This window comes from Neofelis nebulosa, chromosome 6, assembly GCF_028018385.1.
Source record: "Neofelis nebulosa isolate mNeoNeb1 chromosome 6, mNeoNeb1.pri, whole genome shotgun sequence".
NCBI lineage: Eukaryota > Metazoa > Chordata > Mammalia > Carnivora > Felidae > Neofelis > Neofelis nebulosa.
Window position 1 is genome coordinate 34,117,054 of NC_080787.1, and position 15,564 is coordinate 34,132,617.

The following is a 15,564-nucleotide window of genomic DNA, read 5'->3' on the forward strand; positions in this document are numbered from 1 at the left end:
AGTCCCCTGTTCTATAATTAGCTGAGTGACCAGACCAAGCCACTGAACCACTGATCCTTTGTGTTCCTCTCTGAAAATGAAAAGGTTTGCCTGAATGGCCTCTGCCTGAAAATCTTAAGATAGTTTCTCCAGGAAACTGAAAGTAATGCCATTGTCCTGGCAGTTGTCCCCAACCTCGTAGGCAACTCAACAGGAAAGACTTGAGATGTCAGACCTGAGTATGGGATCCCTGCTAAGAAGCGAGAAGGGAGCAAATTTTAGAGCACTACTCTGTCACAGGCACAGAACTAAGGCCTTAGAAGCATTATGTTATTAATCACTGATGCCTACCATCCTATAAAATAGATTCTGTTGATTCTATTTTAAAGATAGAGACTTTTGTAATTTAGGTAACTTACAAGCATTTCCTTGTGAAGAAGGAGGAAGAAGCAAACAAACAAACAAAAACCAAAAAACAAAACAGTCTGAACAAGGAAATAGAGTCAGATACAAACCTGGGTATGTCTCAGTTTTTTCCGAGCTGCTGGAAATCTGCAGCTTTCCCAGGTCACTGCAGCTTTTGCCACCGACTTGTTAAAAATGCCTGGTTCTAGGTTTCCTATCAGTTACCTCTTTTGTTTTTTTCTGGCTAACCTTAGAATTATACCATCTTTTAAAACTGAAAGAACTGAGGAGAAAACAGTAAAGTTTGAGAAACTGCAGGGAAAAAGGAGAAGAAAAAAACCCGCAGCAGCTTCAGGGTGATAAAGGCTCCCCTCCTCCATACTTCCTGCCGCCAGCAGTCAACGTTCTCGGCTCTCCCTCTCCTGTCTCCCCACTCCCCGCTTAGTTAAGCACCTGACAGTTCCACCAGCTTGAGGAAACCTGATACTCTATCCTTTCAAATGCCAAACCCGATAAAACCTAATTGCAAACTTAGTCAAAGTAAAATTCTAGAAAATTTCTTGGGGTTCTTACAGTCACTTTAGACACCAGTTAAACCTGTGACTGGGTTTTTGCCTTGGAAGGCATCCAGTGTAAAAGACAAAATCCAGGAGACACTCTCCTTGCCAGGAAATGAAAAGGAATATAGATGTTTCAGTTTCCAGACCAGTCCACAGAGAGAGAGTTAACTCAAAAGGTAGGTCAACTATAGAGTGTAGGTTTCTGATTCATGGAAAACAGCATTTGTAATGGATCTTTTTCTGCTGTGCCAACAGCAGCAAGATTTGAACCCCTATCACCATGTCTACTTGCCAGGCGGTGGGTACAGTGATGTCCTTTGCTTCCAGCCAATAAAGTTTAAACTGCAGATCTGGAAAGAAGGAAGGAAGGAATCCAGAACTGCCGCTAGTAGCAGGTAATGGCAGGGAAGCTTCCAGAGGGAGGAGGTGAGATTAAGGGCCCCTAGAAGTGTTGACACATTGGGCACCTATAATGGAAGCTTGGGGAGTTGCCAGAGATCGCATAAAGAAATGGAAAATTCCGTAAGTTTGACCAGTTTGACCAGATTAGGAGATGACTCATTAGGGAGCCACAACTGAACGTAAAAAAAGTTATCACTTGCCTGCACAAACACACACAGGATTGTGAAAGCAATTCCAATTGAGCAAAAATGTTCAAAAGCAAGATTCCTTCACTTCATCAAAAACTGCCTTCTCATATAAAAACAAACAAACACTGTTTTCTCTCATTGTGTTAGGTTTTCTGTGTTCAACTATGTGGGTACAGCAATGTGTCTATTTTTGGTGGGTTGTGAACCTGGTACTATTTAATGTCACTTCCAGTTCACGCGCCCAACAACTGCTGGTCTTACATATCCACAAAGAATTTTTTATTTTTATTTTTTTAAGATTTATTCATTTTTGAGAGAGAGAGAGAGAGCGTGAGCAGGAGAGGGGTAGAGGCAGAAAGGCACAGAATCTGAAGCAGGGTCCGGGCTCTGTGCTGACAGCTCAGATCCTGACTAGGGGCTGGAAATCAGGACCACAAGATCATGACATGAGCTGAAGTCCAACGTTTAACCAACTGAGCCAGCCAGGTGCCCAAGAACTTTTTTTTAAAGGCCAAAATGATCAAATGTGTTTGTATTTAAAGGAGAGAGGAAAACATGCAGAAAGTTGGAATCTAGGATAGAAAACTAAGTGGGTGGATTAAATGCATGACAAATAATCTTAACTTTTAAAGGAGCTGTAAGTAGAACCTGGGTCCGGCCAACCCCTCCCACCTTCCAGCATCATCCCGACCAGTGTGCTTAACAGGGACCACCTGCAACCAGCTGTGGCTTATACTATTAAAGACTAAACATCCTCACCTCTCCCTTGCCGACTCACCTCCCTCTGCATTTCATTTAAAAAGGAGGGCCAGCCTACGGGCGACAGAGGGCAGAAGATCGAATTCTGGGGTCTGAGTATGAACCGGGAATTAACAGGCAAACCCTCTGGGAATGGGGTGGCCCAGACCCCCCAGCTTGATAGAGGAGGGAAATGGAGAAGCCCCAAAGTCTTAAAGACAGCTGAAGTCCCACGGAAAGTTTTTTCTTCCTCTGGCCCGAGCCCCGCCCAAAGCGAAGGGGAGCAGCGGATCCCAGCCCTAGCCTACCCCTTCCCCTGCCCCACCCTTCCCCCTCCCCCCCGCCCTTGACCCAGCATGTTCCTTCTGGGGCACTGGGGACGTTCTCCAGTTTAAGAACCAATTGTTTACTTAAGTGTTTTTCTTTTAAAAATTCAAATTCTCCCATCCCCAGGTATTTCAACCGTGTAGGTTAGAGACGATGTCAAAACTATATTGCATTATCTCTTTCCTTCTCATTTCTACTTTAAATCGAAAGTGGGGAAAAACGCCACGGCTGGCTAAGGCAATCCTCAGGCAGCTCAGGCCTTTGGACCAATGCACCAGCGGGCCTAAACGCGACCCTATCCGTCAGCGCCACAATCCAATCAGAGTCTCTTTGACCCGCCGATACCCCACCCACTTCGAGAAACTTGGGAACTTTACGTATTTGGGGTATCCCTGGGAGTCGTGTATTTCTTAACCTTAATCTTAAACCGCAAAACTAGTTTGAACCCCAGGCGGCTCTCACTGGCCTGCGATTATAAATGCTAGTCTTTCTAGTCAATTTCAAAGTCCGTGGACAGCATCGCTGGGAGGTACCGAGACTGGGTGGGCGGAGCCAACAACCGCCCTTCCCAGCTCCTCTCCTTCCTCCCCTTAGGACTCGGGTCCCTTCCCAAGAATCCGAGAAGAGTCTGGAGAGTTCTGGGAGGGGCGGCACCCAGAACGCTGATTGGTCCCAGAAAGCCTGGAGGCAGGACGCGATGCGAAACCGCTGGAATATTCCCGGCCTGGCAGCCCCGCAGAGCTCCGTGATTGGCTGAGGACAGAAAAGGTGGGGCTCGATGAGGCGTTATAAACACAGAGCCGCCCCGTCCCGAAAAACAGCAAGCCTGCGGAGAAACCTTCGGGGTTCAGGCGGTGACCGCTAGCGCAATTTCCGCAGACCGGCTGAGTCAGGCTCCCCGCAAGTTCGAGTTTGCACCTTCGGAACAGACCGAGTTCCTCGTCGCCTATCCCGACCGACGTTCACAAAGGCTGAACCTCAGCGCCGGGCAAGGGAGCAGGACACCGACATGGCTAAAACCGCAGCCATCGGCATCGACCTGGGCACCACCTACTCATGCGTGGGGGTGTTCCAGCACGGCAAGGTAGAGATCATCGCCAACGACCAGGGCAACCGCACCACCCCCAGCTACGTGGCCTTCACGGACACCGAGCGGCTCATCGGGGATGCGGCCAAAAATCAGGTGGCGCTGAACCCGCAGAACACCGTGTTCGACGCGAAGCGGCTGATCGGCCGCAAGTTCGGCGACCCGGTGGTGCAGTCGGATATGAAGCACTGGCCTTTCCGGGTGATCAACGACGGAGATAAGCCCAAGGTGCAGGTGAGCTACAAGGGGGAGACCAAGGCGTTCTACCCCGAGGAGATCTCGTCCATGGTGCTGACCAAGATGAAGGAGATCGCCGAGGCGTACCTGGGCTACCCGGTGACCAACGCGGTGATCACCGTGCCGGCCTACTTCAACGACTCGCAGCGGCAGGCCACCAAGGACGCGGGGGTGATCGCGGGGCTGAACGTGCTGCGGATCATCAACGAGCCCACGGCCGCCGCCATCGCCTACGGCCTGGACAGGACGGGCAAGGGGGAGCGCAACGTGCTCATCTTTGACCTGGGCGGGGGCACCTTCGACGTGTCCATCCTGACGATCGACGACGGCATCTTCGAGGTGAAGGCCACGGCGGGGGACACCCACCTGGGTGGGGAGGACTTTGACAACAGGCTGGTGAACCACTTCGTGGAGGAGTTCAAGAGGAAGCACAAGAAGGACATCAGCCAGAACAAGCGAGCCGTGAGGCGGCTGCGCACCGCCTGCGAGCGGGCCAAGAGGACCCTGTCGTCCAGCACCCAGGCCAGCCTGGAGATCGACTCCCTGTTCGAGGGCATCGACTTCTACACGTCCATCACGAGGGCGCGGTTCGAGGAGCTGTGCTCGGACCTGTTCCGGAGCACCCTGGAGCCGGTGGAGAAGGCTCTGCGCGACGCCAAGCTGGACAAGGCCCAGATCCACGACCTGGTCCTGGTGGGGGGCTCCACCCGCATCCCCAAGGTGCAGAAGCTGCTGCAAGACTTCTTCAACGGGCGCGATCTCAACAAGAGCATCAACCCCGACGAGGCAGTGGCCTACGGGGCGGCGGTGCAGGCGGCCATCCTGATGGGGGACAAGTCTGAGAACGTGCAGGACCTGTTGCTGCTGGACGTGGCGCCCCTGTCGCTGGGGCTGGAGACGGCCGGCGGCGTGATGACTGCCCTGATCAAGCGCAACTCCACCATCCCCACCAAGCAGACGCAGATCTTCACCACCTACTCGGACAACCAGCCCGGAGTGCTGATCCAGGTGTACGAGGGCGAGAGGGCCATGACGCGAGACAATAACCTGCTGGGGCGCTTCGAGCTGAGCGGCATCCCCCCGGCCCCACGCGGAGTGCCCCAGATCGAGGTGACCTTCGACATCGATGCCAATGGCATCCTGAACGTCACGGCCACGGACAAGAGCACGGGCAAAGCCAACAAGATCACCATCACCAACGACAAGGGCCGGCTGAGCAAGGAGGAGATCGAGCGCATGGTGCAGGAGGCGGAGAAGTACAAAGCCGAGGACGAGGTGCAGCGCGAGAGGGTGTCTGCCAAGAACGCCCTGGAGTCGTACGCCTTCAACATGAAGAGTGCCGTGGAGGATGAGGGTCTCAAGGGGAAGATCAGCGAGGCCGACAAGAAGAAGGTGCTGGACAAGTGCCAGGAGGTCATTTCCTGGCTGGACGCCAACACCTTGGCCGAGAAGGACGAGTTTGAGCACAAGAGGAAGGAGCTGGAGCAGGTGTGTAACCCCATCATCAGCGGACTGTACCAGGGGGCGGGTGGCCCTGGGGCTGGTGGCTTTGGGGCTCAGGCCCCCAGAGGTGGCTCTGGGTCAGGCCCCACCATTGAGGAGGTGGATTAGGATCCTTACCTTCCTGACTCGTATTTCTTTCCAAGTCGAGGTGCCCTGAGGACCTTGCTATCACACTGTATTTTTTCCTACTTCCAGTTTTCTGTTATTTCAATTTATTCTAAAGTTAGGTTGTAACCTGATAATGTTTGTCTTTATTATTTCCTTGTGATATACTAGTGTTTTTAGTAGAGTTTTTGCCTTGAAAGTAAGTTGGTGCTTTTTTTTCCCTCCTCTGTAAAATGAGCAAACACTGCCACCCTCTGTCCAATTTTGCTTTGTAAACACCGGAAGTCATGGAATGGCTTTTTTTTTTTTTTTTTAAACAATTTGTATACTTCATGATGAAAAATAAAATGTTACAAATACAAGTCTATTTTTATTTGAGGGGGGATAGCGGACCTTTCTTGGAATGTCTGAATTTCATAGGCTGAAAAATACAGTACTTCTGAAGAGAGGTACACTATAAGGAGCTGTGACTTTGGCTATTTATTTTAAGACTTAGTTGTAGGTTTTAAATTATATCTGTGCTAGAAAACAAAATTTCAGCTGCCCATTTTTGTGGGTGACACTTTTTTTAGGGGAAAAGGGGATGGGAGCTGCAAAAATGGTTTTGGGGAGAACTTCTGGGTTAAAGGCAGTGTTGAGAGATGTTCACGGTTCTTTACTCTCACACTTAACGTGTGCAGAGCCCTTAATTTGTCACTTCTGAGCTGTGAGTCTTAGTCTTTTATTTGAGTTATAAATTATTTTAGAGGTGTGCAAAACAGCAAAAATGAGATGCAGATTCACACTCTAGGGTTGTAAATGCCAGCTGGGTGACCAAGTGTAAATTATTTAACCTCGATTTGGGTTGTCTCATTTTAAAATATTTTGTCAGAATGACCTCCCTTTTTTTAACTTTTTTTTTTAAATTTACATCCAAATTAGTATATAGTGAAGCAATGACTTCAGTAGATTCCTTAATGTGACCTCCCTTTTTTTAAATTAAAATTTTTTCTTAAATGTTTTTGAGAGAGCAATGGAGTGCGAACAGGGGAGGGAAAGAGAGAAAGGGAGACACAGAATCTGAAGCAGGATCCTGGCTCTGAGCTATCCGTGCAGAGCCTGATGAGAGGCTCCAGCCCACAGACCTCGAGATCATGACCTGAGCTGCAGTCGGTCACTTAACCGACTGATCTACCCAGGCACCCCCAGTACAACTTCACTTTTAAAGATCTAAATCATTTTGAGCAGAAACGTGGCAGAGACCAGTAACATTTTTTGCCATGGTCACCCTTGCTGCAGTTATCAAGCACATGAAGACCAAGATTTTGAGGATTTGGGAGGCATGACAATTGATGAGGAAGCTTGGGGCAAACTGAGGGCAAAATACAGGCTGGCACACAACACTCCATCCCCAGGTGGAATATGTGTGATACTCCTCACACTCCTGGATACCTGAGAACAAAGGAAAGTGCTTGCCATGGTAATGTGGGAAACTAACAAGTCCTTGGAACTTGCAGAGTGACATGGCTCTAGGAACTACGTTGCCTCAGTGATAACACTTTGCTGGGGGCGAAAGAGAACCCTAGCTTAACATTATCCCAACCTCAAGGATCCTGTAAATCTACTTCCTTGATCTTAACTGCCCCAAGATATATGCTGGGAATCATATTCCAAGCTTATGCCCCCACCCCATATACATCTGAATGGTCTCTTGACTGGGGTTTTATTAAGCGGTAATAAATGGCGTTTCCCTAGCAACAGCTAGTCCCTCAAGGTACTGGAAACCTTGCTTCCAAAATTCTTAGAGACTTACTCTATCCCTGACCCCCACCCAACCTGAGGATATAAAATGTTACCAGTCAGGACACCAGTGCAGCTCTTCCTGCCCATAGGTCCTGTCCGCATGGTTTAATAAAATCACCTTTTTTGCACTAAAGTCATCTTCAAGAATTCTTTCTTGGTTGTCGGCTCAAGACCACCCCACGGTCACCCTAAATAACTTTATAATGAGGCAACTTCTGTGCTTCCCCTCAGGAATCTTCAGTAATTTCTATCTCCCCATCTTCTAAATCAGGTGTCCTAAAGTTTTTTCATAGATTAGCGTGTGAGAGTGGTCACCTCAACTACATCCAGGGCAAAATTAGCAACAAATGCTGGTTTTTTTCCCACACTGCCTGAACGCCATTGGCATTGGGTTCCTGTCCGGTTCTAAGTGATGGTTTTACCCCAGTTTTAACGATCAGTAACCTCTTTGTCCTTTTTATGGACAATCTCAAAATCAGGAATTTAAAGTAAGATCAAATTTAATTAAGAAGGAGAAGGAGCTGAAAGCTGGGTACAGGATACAGCTGGGAAGATCAAGGAAATGGGCTTTCTTCCCATTACAAGCTCTTCCCCAGGGGGTTCTTCCTGCCAGAGCAGTTAGAGGTCCTTAACATTTTCTTTAGCCTGATAGAATCTCAACCCCTACCTCCCCAAAACTGAGCCTGGAAATAACTACTCCAAAATAAAAACAAATTGAAGCTCAAGTTATGTTTTTAAATAAATCTACACCCTCTGGGAAAATCAAACATTTTAGGAATTACAAAATATAGGAAGCTCTCCTTGAAAGCGTGTAAAGGAAATGGAATATAGTAAGTTCTTTTGGTTCCTGGGCCAATTCTCAAAGGCTTGTTTTACTCAGAAAAATAGATGAACTATAACACTGTAGCTTCCTATCATAGAATATGGTAAATGTAGTTTTAACTGCAGCAGCAGCAGCAGAAATTGGGTTTGTTAGGGTTTTTTGTTTGTTTTTTGTTTTCCTGTAACCTAGGAGGTAAGATAGGGAATAAGTAGCTGCAAGCTATTGGAAACATGTTTCTCCAACTTAGTGGTATACTCAAATCAGTGGGGGAAGCTAAAAAAAATACTGCTGCCAGGCCTCCACCAGGAGTCAGAATCTTTGGGAGTGGGCTAAGGCATTGTATGGAAGTAAAGCTGTCTGAGTGTTTCTAATGTGCAGCCAATAGTGGAGAAAAATCACATCAGAGGCTATTGCTGATTACATTTTTAGAGGGCTGGGGCATGGAAGAGGGAGGAAGGTGTCTGCTAGTGGGAACAGCCCTTGGCGGTAATGGGCTTTCTACAGTGAATGGGAGCCTGAGGCTTGAAAGGCCTAGAAGTGTTGATTCACTGGCAGCAGCAGTGATAGAGGTTAGGGAAATCTCCAAGGACAGCTTGATGGGTCAAAAAAGAGAATCCCTGAGGCTGGGAAGTGGTTCTTTAGGAAGCAACATCAGAATATGGTAATTCAGGGGCACCTGGCTGGCTCAGTCCAGAGAGCTTGTAATGCTTGGGGTGGCTGGGTGGCTCAGTTGGTTGAGCATCTGATCTCGCAGTTCATGAGGTCAGGCTCTGCTCTGTACTGACAGCTCAGAGCCTGGAGCCTGCTTCAGAGTCTGTGTTTTCCCCTCTCTCTGTACCTCCCCCACTTGCATTCTTTCGCTCTCTCAAAAATAAATGAACATTAAAAAAAATTTTTTTTAATAAAAATAAAAAGGTGAACATTTAACTCTTGATCTTGGGGTCCTAAGTTTGAACCCCATGTTGGATGTAGAAATTACTAAAATAAAATAAAAAACAAAATTTTTTTAATGTTTATTTATTCTTGAGACAGAGACAGAGCGTGAACAGGGGAGGGGCAGACAGACAGGGAGACACAGAATCTGAAGCAGGCTCCAGGCTCTGAGCTGTCAGCACAGAGCCCGATGCGGGGCTTGAACCCACGAAGTGTGAGATTATGACCTGAGCCGAAGTCAGACGCTTAACCGACTGAGCAACCCAGGTGCCCCTAAAAAACAAAAGTTAAAAAAAGAAAAGAGACTCCCAAATGTTTATTTATTTATTTTTTTTTTTAATATGAGAATTCATTAGCTACTGGTACACATACGCATTTTGGAACTTAAAGCAAAGTCTACTTTGCAACATCAACTGTGGGTGAAACTCAGCCCCTAAGAGTTGAGAAATGTATCAAGTGAACAAGTGAATACTGGAGGATTCTTGGAAGAGATTTTTTGTTTCTTTTTTATTTTTATTATTTAAAAAATTTTTTTAAATGTTATTTTTGAGAGAGAGAGACAGAGCATGAGGGGGGGGGGGAGCAGAGGGAGACACAGAATCCAAAGCAGGCTCCAGGCTGTCAGCACAGGGTGGAACGCAGGACTCGAACTCACAGACTGTAAGATCATGACCTGAGTTGAAGTCGGATGCTTAACCGACCGAGCCACCCAGGTGCCCCTTTATAGCCAATGTGGAGATCAACCTCAAGACCCCAAGATCAAGAGTCTCATGCTCTCCCAGCTGAGCCAGCCAGGTGCCCCTTGGAAGAGATTTTTTTTTTTTTTTAAGCAGTTGTATTTTTTATGTTAGAGGAGAGAGAGCTTTCGTGAGCAGGGGAGAGAGACAGAAGGAGGAAGAGAGACACTCTCAAGCACACCCCGTGCTCAGCGTTCAGCATGGAACCAGATGCGGGACTCAGTACCACGACCCCAGGATCACTGCCTGAGCCGAAATCAAAGCTCAGAAGTGCTCAACTGACTAAGCCACTCAGGTACTCCTGGGAAGACATTTTTTTGATGGAAGTCTGAAACCTTGGGGCAAGATGGAAAGATTATTGCAGAAGTAAGAGGATATATTTTCTGCACCCACAATGGCCTTCTTCTGCATTTTAATCTGTGTCCACTGTGCCTAATTATGGGACTTAAGAAGAAGACTGGGGCACCTGGGTGGCTCAGTTAAACATCTGACTCTTGCTTTCAGTTCAGGTAGTGATTTCACAGTTGCTGGGTTTGAGCCCTGCATGGCAGACTCTACGCTGGTAGTGCAGAGCCTGCTTGGGATTCTCACTCTCCCTCGGTCTCTGATACTTCCCTGCTCGCTCGCTCTCTCAAAATAAATAAACATTAAAAAAAAAAATAATGATAAGGGGCGCCCGGGTGGCTCAGTCGGTTAAGCCTCTGGCTTTGGCCAGGTCATGATCTCCCAGTTCGTGGGTTCAAGTCCCATGTAGGACTCTGTGCCGGCAGCTCAGAGCCTGGAACCTGCTTCAGATTCTGTGTTTCCCTCTATCTAGGCCCCTTCCCTGCTTACTCCCTGACACACTCTCTCTCTCAAAAATAAATAAAAATAAAATAAAATAAGACTGATTTTGGGAGTGCCTGGCTGGCTGGGTAGAGCATGTGACTCTTGATCTTGGGGTCATGAGTTCGAGCCCCACCTTCGGTATAGAGATTACTAAAAACAAAAATGATTTTGTATGATGTGGAACCCCCAACTCATATATTCCTTTCTCATAAAAGATGAAGAGGCCAACATACATCACCAAACACTAACTACATTTATAAATGAGGAGGTATAGAAGGGTCCATCCAGGAAGGTGGGATTTGGGATAATTTATGAGTTGATGGCCTCTTAATAGAGGCCAAGAGCAAATGACCAGATTTCTGGGGGAGAAAAACTAGCAAAGGGAGAACAGGGCCTGGCTGTTGCTACAGCACCCCTATTTGTTTTGCTTCTAACCCTCCTGAGATATATGGTTCTATTTAGAGTGTACTGAACACGTCTACCATTTCTGGCCAACTCCCAGTCCATGAACTGCTCATAAAGAGGACAGGAAACGAACTGGGAGTAGTTTCATGGGTATAGTAGGATAAAGTTCTGCAGATAGGTTGCACAACAACGTGATACATTCAACACTACTGAACTGTACACTTAAAAGGTTAGATTTTTTTTTTTAAGTTATCAAATGGTCTATGTTAAAAAACTGTTTATTGTATGTTATTTATATCTTAATAAAGCTGTTAAAAAAAAAAAGACACTAAGGTTAATGTGACTGATAGGTCTGCGGGCTGGAGTGGGCGGTGAATTCAGATTTCGCTGGCTAGACAGAGCAGGTGACAGTCTCTGAGCGTGACCAGGACCCCGAACTGGTGAGGACGAGGGAGGAGTTACTCCAGCGGGGACTTGTCAGCCCGGGAAGCTAATAAGGAAAAGCACTCTGCTGCGCAGGCTTTCAGCTGCGCAGGCTTCCTGCCGCGCCAGGGACTGTCTCCGGCCCGGCCGATGGAGAGACGGTCATCTGTCTTTTGTTTTTCAAAATTAACAAAATAGGTCTGAATTATTTGTCCGGAAGAGTGTGAAACATTCACTCCTGGCCTCTCTTTCACTTGCTTTATTCTTGTTTGAACGAAGGGGAAAATGCCGTGGGTCGAACAGGCATCGACGAAGACAGCCATGCCCGTCAGGCCCCCGACCCCACGTCGCCATAAATAGCCGGGACTCCGCCATTATAGTTCTCTGTGCGATGCACTTGCTTCTGGAGAATGTCCGCGTGCTGTGTTGCGCCGGGGGGCTGCTGTGGCACCATCCCCTACGCCACGGGGAGGCGGCGGCCCCGGCGACCTACGCTGTCTCTGCCAAGCTTCCTTCGTGTAGGTATCTCGGGTTCCTGTTGGGTGAGGGGACTGCAGCCTCGGGCTGAGCAGGATGAACTGCCATTACAGACTAGAGTTTCTGATGTGTACGTGACGCCATCGTTTGGAACTGACCCAGCCCAGGGCAGGGGGGTACTCGGCTGGGGTTGCCCCCGGCCCCTGCTGACTCATGGGTTTCTTCCCAGGGCCCTGGTCTTCGCAGGCTGGTTCGCAGCGCCACGAGGGTGAGTGGATTGTGCGAGATGGAATGGCTGGCGGTGGCCTTGGGGAAGACGGGGGTGATGATGAACCCAGGTGATTCTGAGTGTCTCGCTGACGCCGTCACCGCAGCGCGCTGACCATCTCCCTCTCCCGGGCTGGGTCTTCCTGGTACCTGTGCTGGGGAGAAGCTCGTGGCCAAAAAACACAAGTGTGGCCTATCTCTGTGTTTCATTTTTCCACTAGGTGTTTTAAGGTGTTCGCCGTGTGTTACCCTTGAATAAAGGTGAGTATTAGGTGTGAGATTCTTCTCCGTGCTTCTCAGACTGTTTTGATCCCAGAACACTCTTTTCATGGGGTCACTGTGAAGTCTTTTTTTTTTTTTTTTTTTTTTTTTTTTTTAACGTTTATTTCTGAGAGAGGGAGACAGCATGAAGGGGTGCAGAACCTGATTGATGGCCAGCTCGAACCCATGAGCTGTGAGATCACGACCAGAGCTGAAGTCCCGCGCTTAACTGACTGAGCCACCCAGGCATCCCAATGTTTTATTAATTTTTAAGAGAGCACGAGTGTGATGGGAAAGAGAGGGAGACCCAGAATCTGAAACAAGCTACTGGCTCTGAGCTGCCAGCACAGAATCTGATGTGGGGCTTGAGCCCACGAACCCTGAGATCGTGACCTGAGCCAAAGTCCAATATGCCACCCAGACTGAGCCACCCAGATGTCCCTCTTGAACTTTTTAAAAAAAAATTTTGGTAACTTTTTATACATTTGCCTAATTGTGGTTAAACCTGCCTCCTTACTGTACATTCTGTATTCCCCAGTGGAGGTTTTTTGGTTCTGTGTGTGTGCACACACACAATTCTGGATTTTTTTTCACTGTAATTTAACTTTTGCGCTTGCCGTTTCTGCACTCTTCTTTTGCTGCATCCTTACTTATATTGGATGAAAGACCATTGTCTTTCAGTGTATTAAATCGCTTCTCAGAATCGCCTGCCTTCATCCAGGTCTCCCTAAATTGGGAATGATGATTGTCTCAGACTAGAGTCTCTGATGCTGGGCTTGATGTCAAAAATTAAGTTCTGACTCATTTGGAGAACTGGATGCTTGGGTCTGAGAAGGGGCCAACAGGAGGGCCTTTAAATTTGCTTGTGCTTCTCGATGGTTGTCTTTTTACTTTTCTAGCCTGATTATTCTAGAAGCCTACTTGGGGCAGTGCCCTTTCACAGATCAGTGTCTAATCTGGTGACTGAAGGGCTGAAGTTGGGAACTTAGCCTCTTGGAGAAGTGCTGTTGAGACTTCTGGGTCACCTAGATAGTGGCTCCTGCCACTTGAATCTTTGGGCTGCAATGAGGAGTGAAGAGCCATGTCCTTTCTCCCTGGCTCCTATGGTGAGTACCAGTTTCTCTTCAGCCCCAGAATGGTAATGGTAACTTTCTTGGACCATTAACATTTCTCTGAGGATATTTGAAACCACGAATCACTCCTGCTTTCTCTACCCACCCAAGTTCATGCTTTAATTCTAGTTGTGTGCGTGTTTCTAATAGATGTTCTTTTATGAATTTCAGGATTTTGCTAACGAGAGGATGTGTCTTATTTGGTGTTGAGCAAATCCTAGGAACTTCATCTAGGTGGCCTGCATTAACCTGTGAGCAGCTTTGAACTTGAGAAAAAAAACTGCATAGAAATTTTGAGATCTTTAAATATCATTCAGACCACTTTGCTTCATTGTAATCAAATACTTGGTCTTGTCAAAAGGATTCTAATAAAATGCTTTAGTGCAAAGTAAAAGTTTGGTTTTTGTATAAGCAAAGTCGTACAAAAAGATTTAGGGAAGTGAAAGGTAACTTTGTGAATGAGCATCACAGTTGACCTCTAGCTATGTCTCTTCGCAGCTATATACAAGATAAAAAAACTAGGTTGACGCTAACATTAAGCATTTCTAGGTGGTCTGCCATAGGATTCTAATGGGTTAGATGTACTTAACAAGTAGTGAAGATTTTTAGGATGTCGAAATGTTAACACAGGCACTTAGGTTGCGTTCAGCTCAGGTTATGATCACCGGTTTGTGAGTTTGAACCCTTCGTCTGGCTTTTTGCTGCGCACCTGGAGCCTGCTTCAGATTCTGTGTCTCTCTCCCCTCCCCCCCACTTTGTCTCTTTCAAGAATAAGTATTAAAGTTAAAAACAACAAAACATGGTCACCACTGTGGCTCAGTGGGTTTAGTGCCTGACTTTGCCTTGGGTTATGATCTCATAGTTCGTGGGTTCAAGCTCACTGGTGTCAGCATGGTGCCCACTTTGGATTCTCTGGACCCTTCTCTTTGTCCCTCCCCTGCTTGCACTGTCTCCAAAATAAATATTAGAAAAAAAAAACCCATGCCTGTGCTAGTTGCCAGGGGCTGGGGAAAGGGGTAAATGGAGTTTAATGGATATAGAATTTCAGTTTACAAGATAAAGAATTCTGGAGGTAGATGGTGGTGTTGATTGCTTAGTATTACTGAAATGTGTGCTTAAAAATGGTTAAGATGGTAGGTTTTATGTGTAGCCGACCACAGTAAAAATTGGGGAAAAAAGCAGATCCATACTTGGACTATTTCAAAGATGGTTTCTTACCCACCAGCGTGTACAAATTTGTGTTGTTTTAAGATTATATTATAAATTACCCAGTTCCTAGGAGGAGGGCATTTAGGTTTCTAGTCATGCTATATACCCTGTTATTTGTACCCATTTGAAGTTGTGTTGTAGAATAATACATTTCAAAAGTAAAATTTGAAAGGGTTTAATAAGCAAAACAATGCATGGTATATTTCATACCAGTTTATGCTTGTGGCCTCAGTGTCCATAAGATTGCCTGTCTACCCTATACCTATCATCACTACTCCCAGTTGTAACAGTTTTAGCACAGGTTTGGTTCTATCTATTACCTCATTCTTTTTTTTGTTTTGTTTTTTAATTTTGAGAGAGCGTAATTTTGAGAGAACGTAAGGGAGCGTAACATCTCTTTTTTTGTTTAAAGTTTATTTTTGAGAGAGAACGGGAGCAGGTGAGGGACAGAGAGAGGGAGACAGAATCTAAAGCAGGCTCCAGGCTCTAAGCAGTCAGCACAGAGCCTCATGTGGGGCTCAAACGCAAACTGCGAGATCATGACCTGTACCAAAGTCGGACACTTAACCAACTGAGCCACCTAGGAGTCCCCAACTCCTCTTTAAAACATTTGCTACTGGGGCGCCTGGGTGGCTCAGTCGGTTAAGCGTCCGACCAGCTCAGGTCACGATCTCGCGGTCCATGAGTTCGAGCCCCGCGTCGGGCTCTGGGCTGATGGCTCAGAGCCTGGAGCCTGCTTCAGATTCTGTCTCCCTCTCTCTCTGCCCCTCCCCCGT

At 47.1% G+C, this 15,564-nt stretch overlaps 1 protein-coding gene, 1 long non-coding RNA gene and 2 other non-coding genes across 4 annotated transcripts; all 4 read left to right on the plus strand.

Annotated features, from left to right (window-relative positions):
* Positions 1-3,464: 3,464 nt before the first annotated feature.
* LOC131513955 (heat shock 70 kDa protein 1) lies at positions 3,465-5,893 on the plus strand. The gene has a single exon (XM_058733380.1). The coding sequence runs from the start codon at positions 3,609-3,611 to the stop codon at positions 5,532-5,534; it is 1,926 nt and encodes a 641-aa protein (XP_058589363.1). The 5' UTR covers positions 3,465-3,608; the 3' UTR covers positions 5,535-5,893.
* Positions 5,894-11,630: 5,737 nt separating this feature from the next.
* On the plus strand, positions 11,631-13,973 carry LOC131513958 (uncharacterized). The gene is made up of 5 exons (XR_009262880.1): positions 11,631-11,980; positions 12,169-12,207; positions 12,428-12,467; positions 13,367-13,573; positions 13,751-13,973. It is a non-coding gene; the product is annotated as an uncharacterized LOC131513958 (long non-coding RNA).
* On the plus strand, positions 12,261-12,323 carry LOC131515616 (small nucleolar RNA SNORD48). Its single transcript, XR_009263670.1, has one exon. It is a non-coding gene; the product is annotated as a small nucleolar RNA SNORD48 (small nucleolar RNA).
* LOC131515613 (small nucleolar RNA SNORD52) lies at positions 13,202-13,270 on the plus strand. The gene has a single exon (XR_009263667.1). It is a non-coding gene; the product is annotated as a small nucleolar RNA SNORD52 (small nucleolar RNA).
* Positions 13,974-15,564: the final 1,591 nt, after the last annotated feature.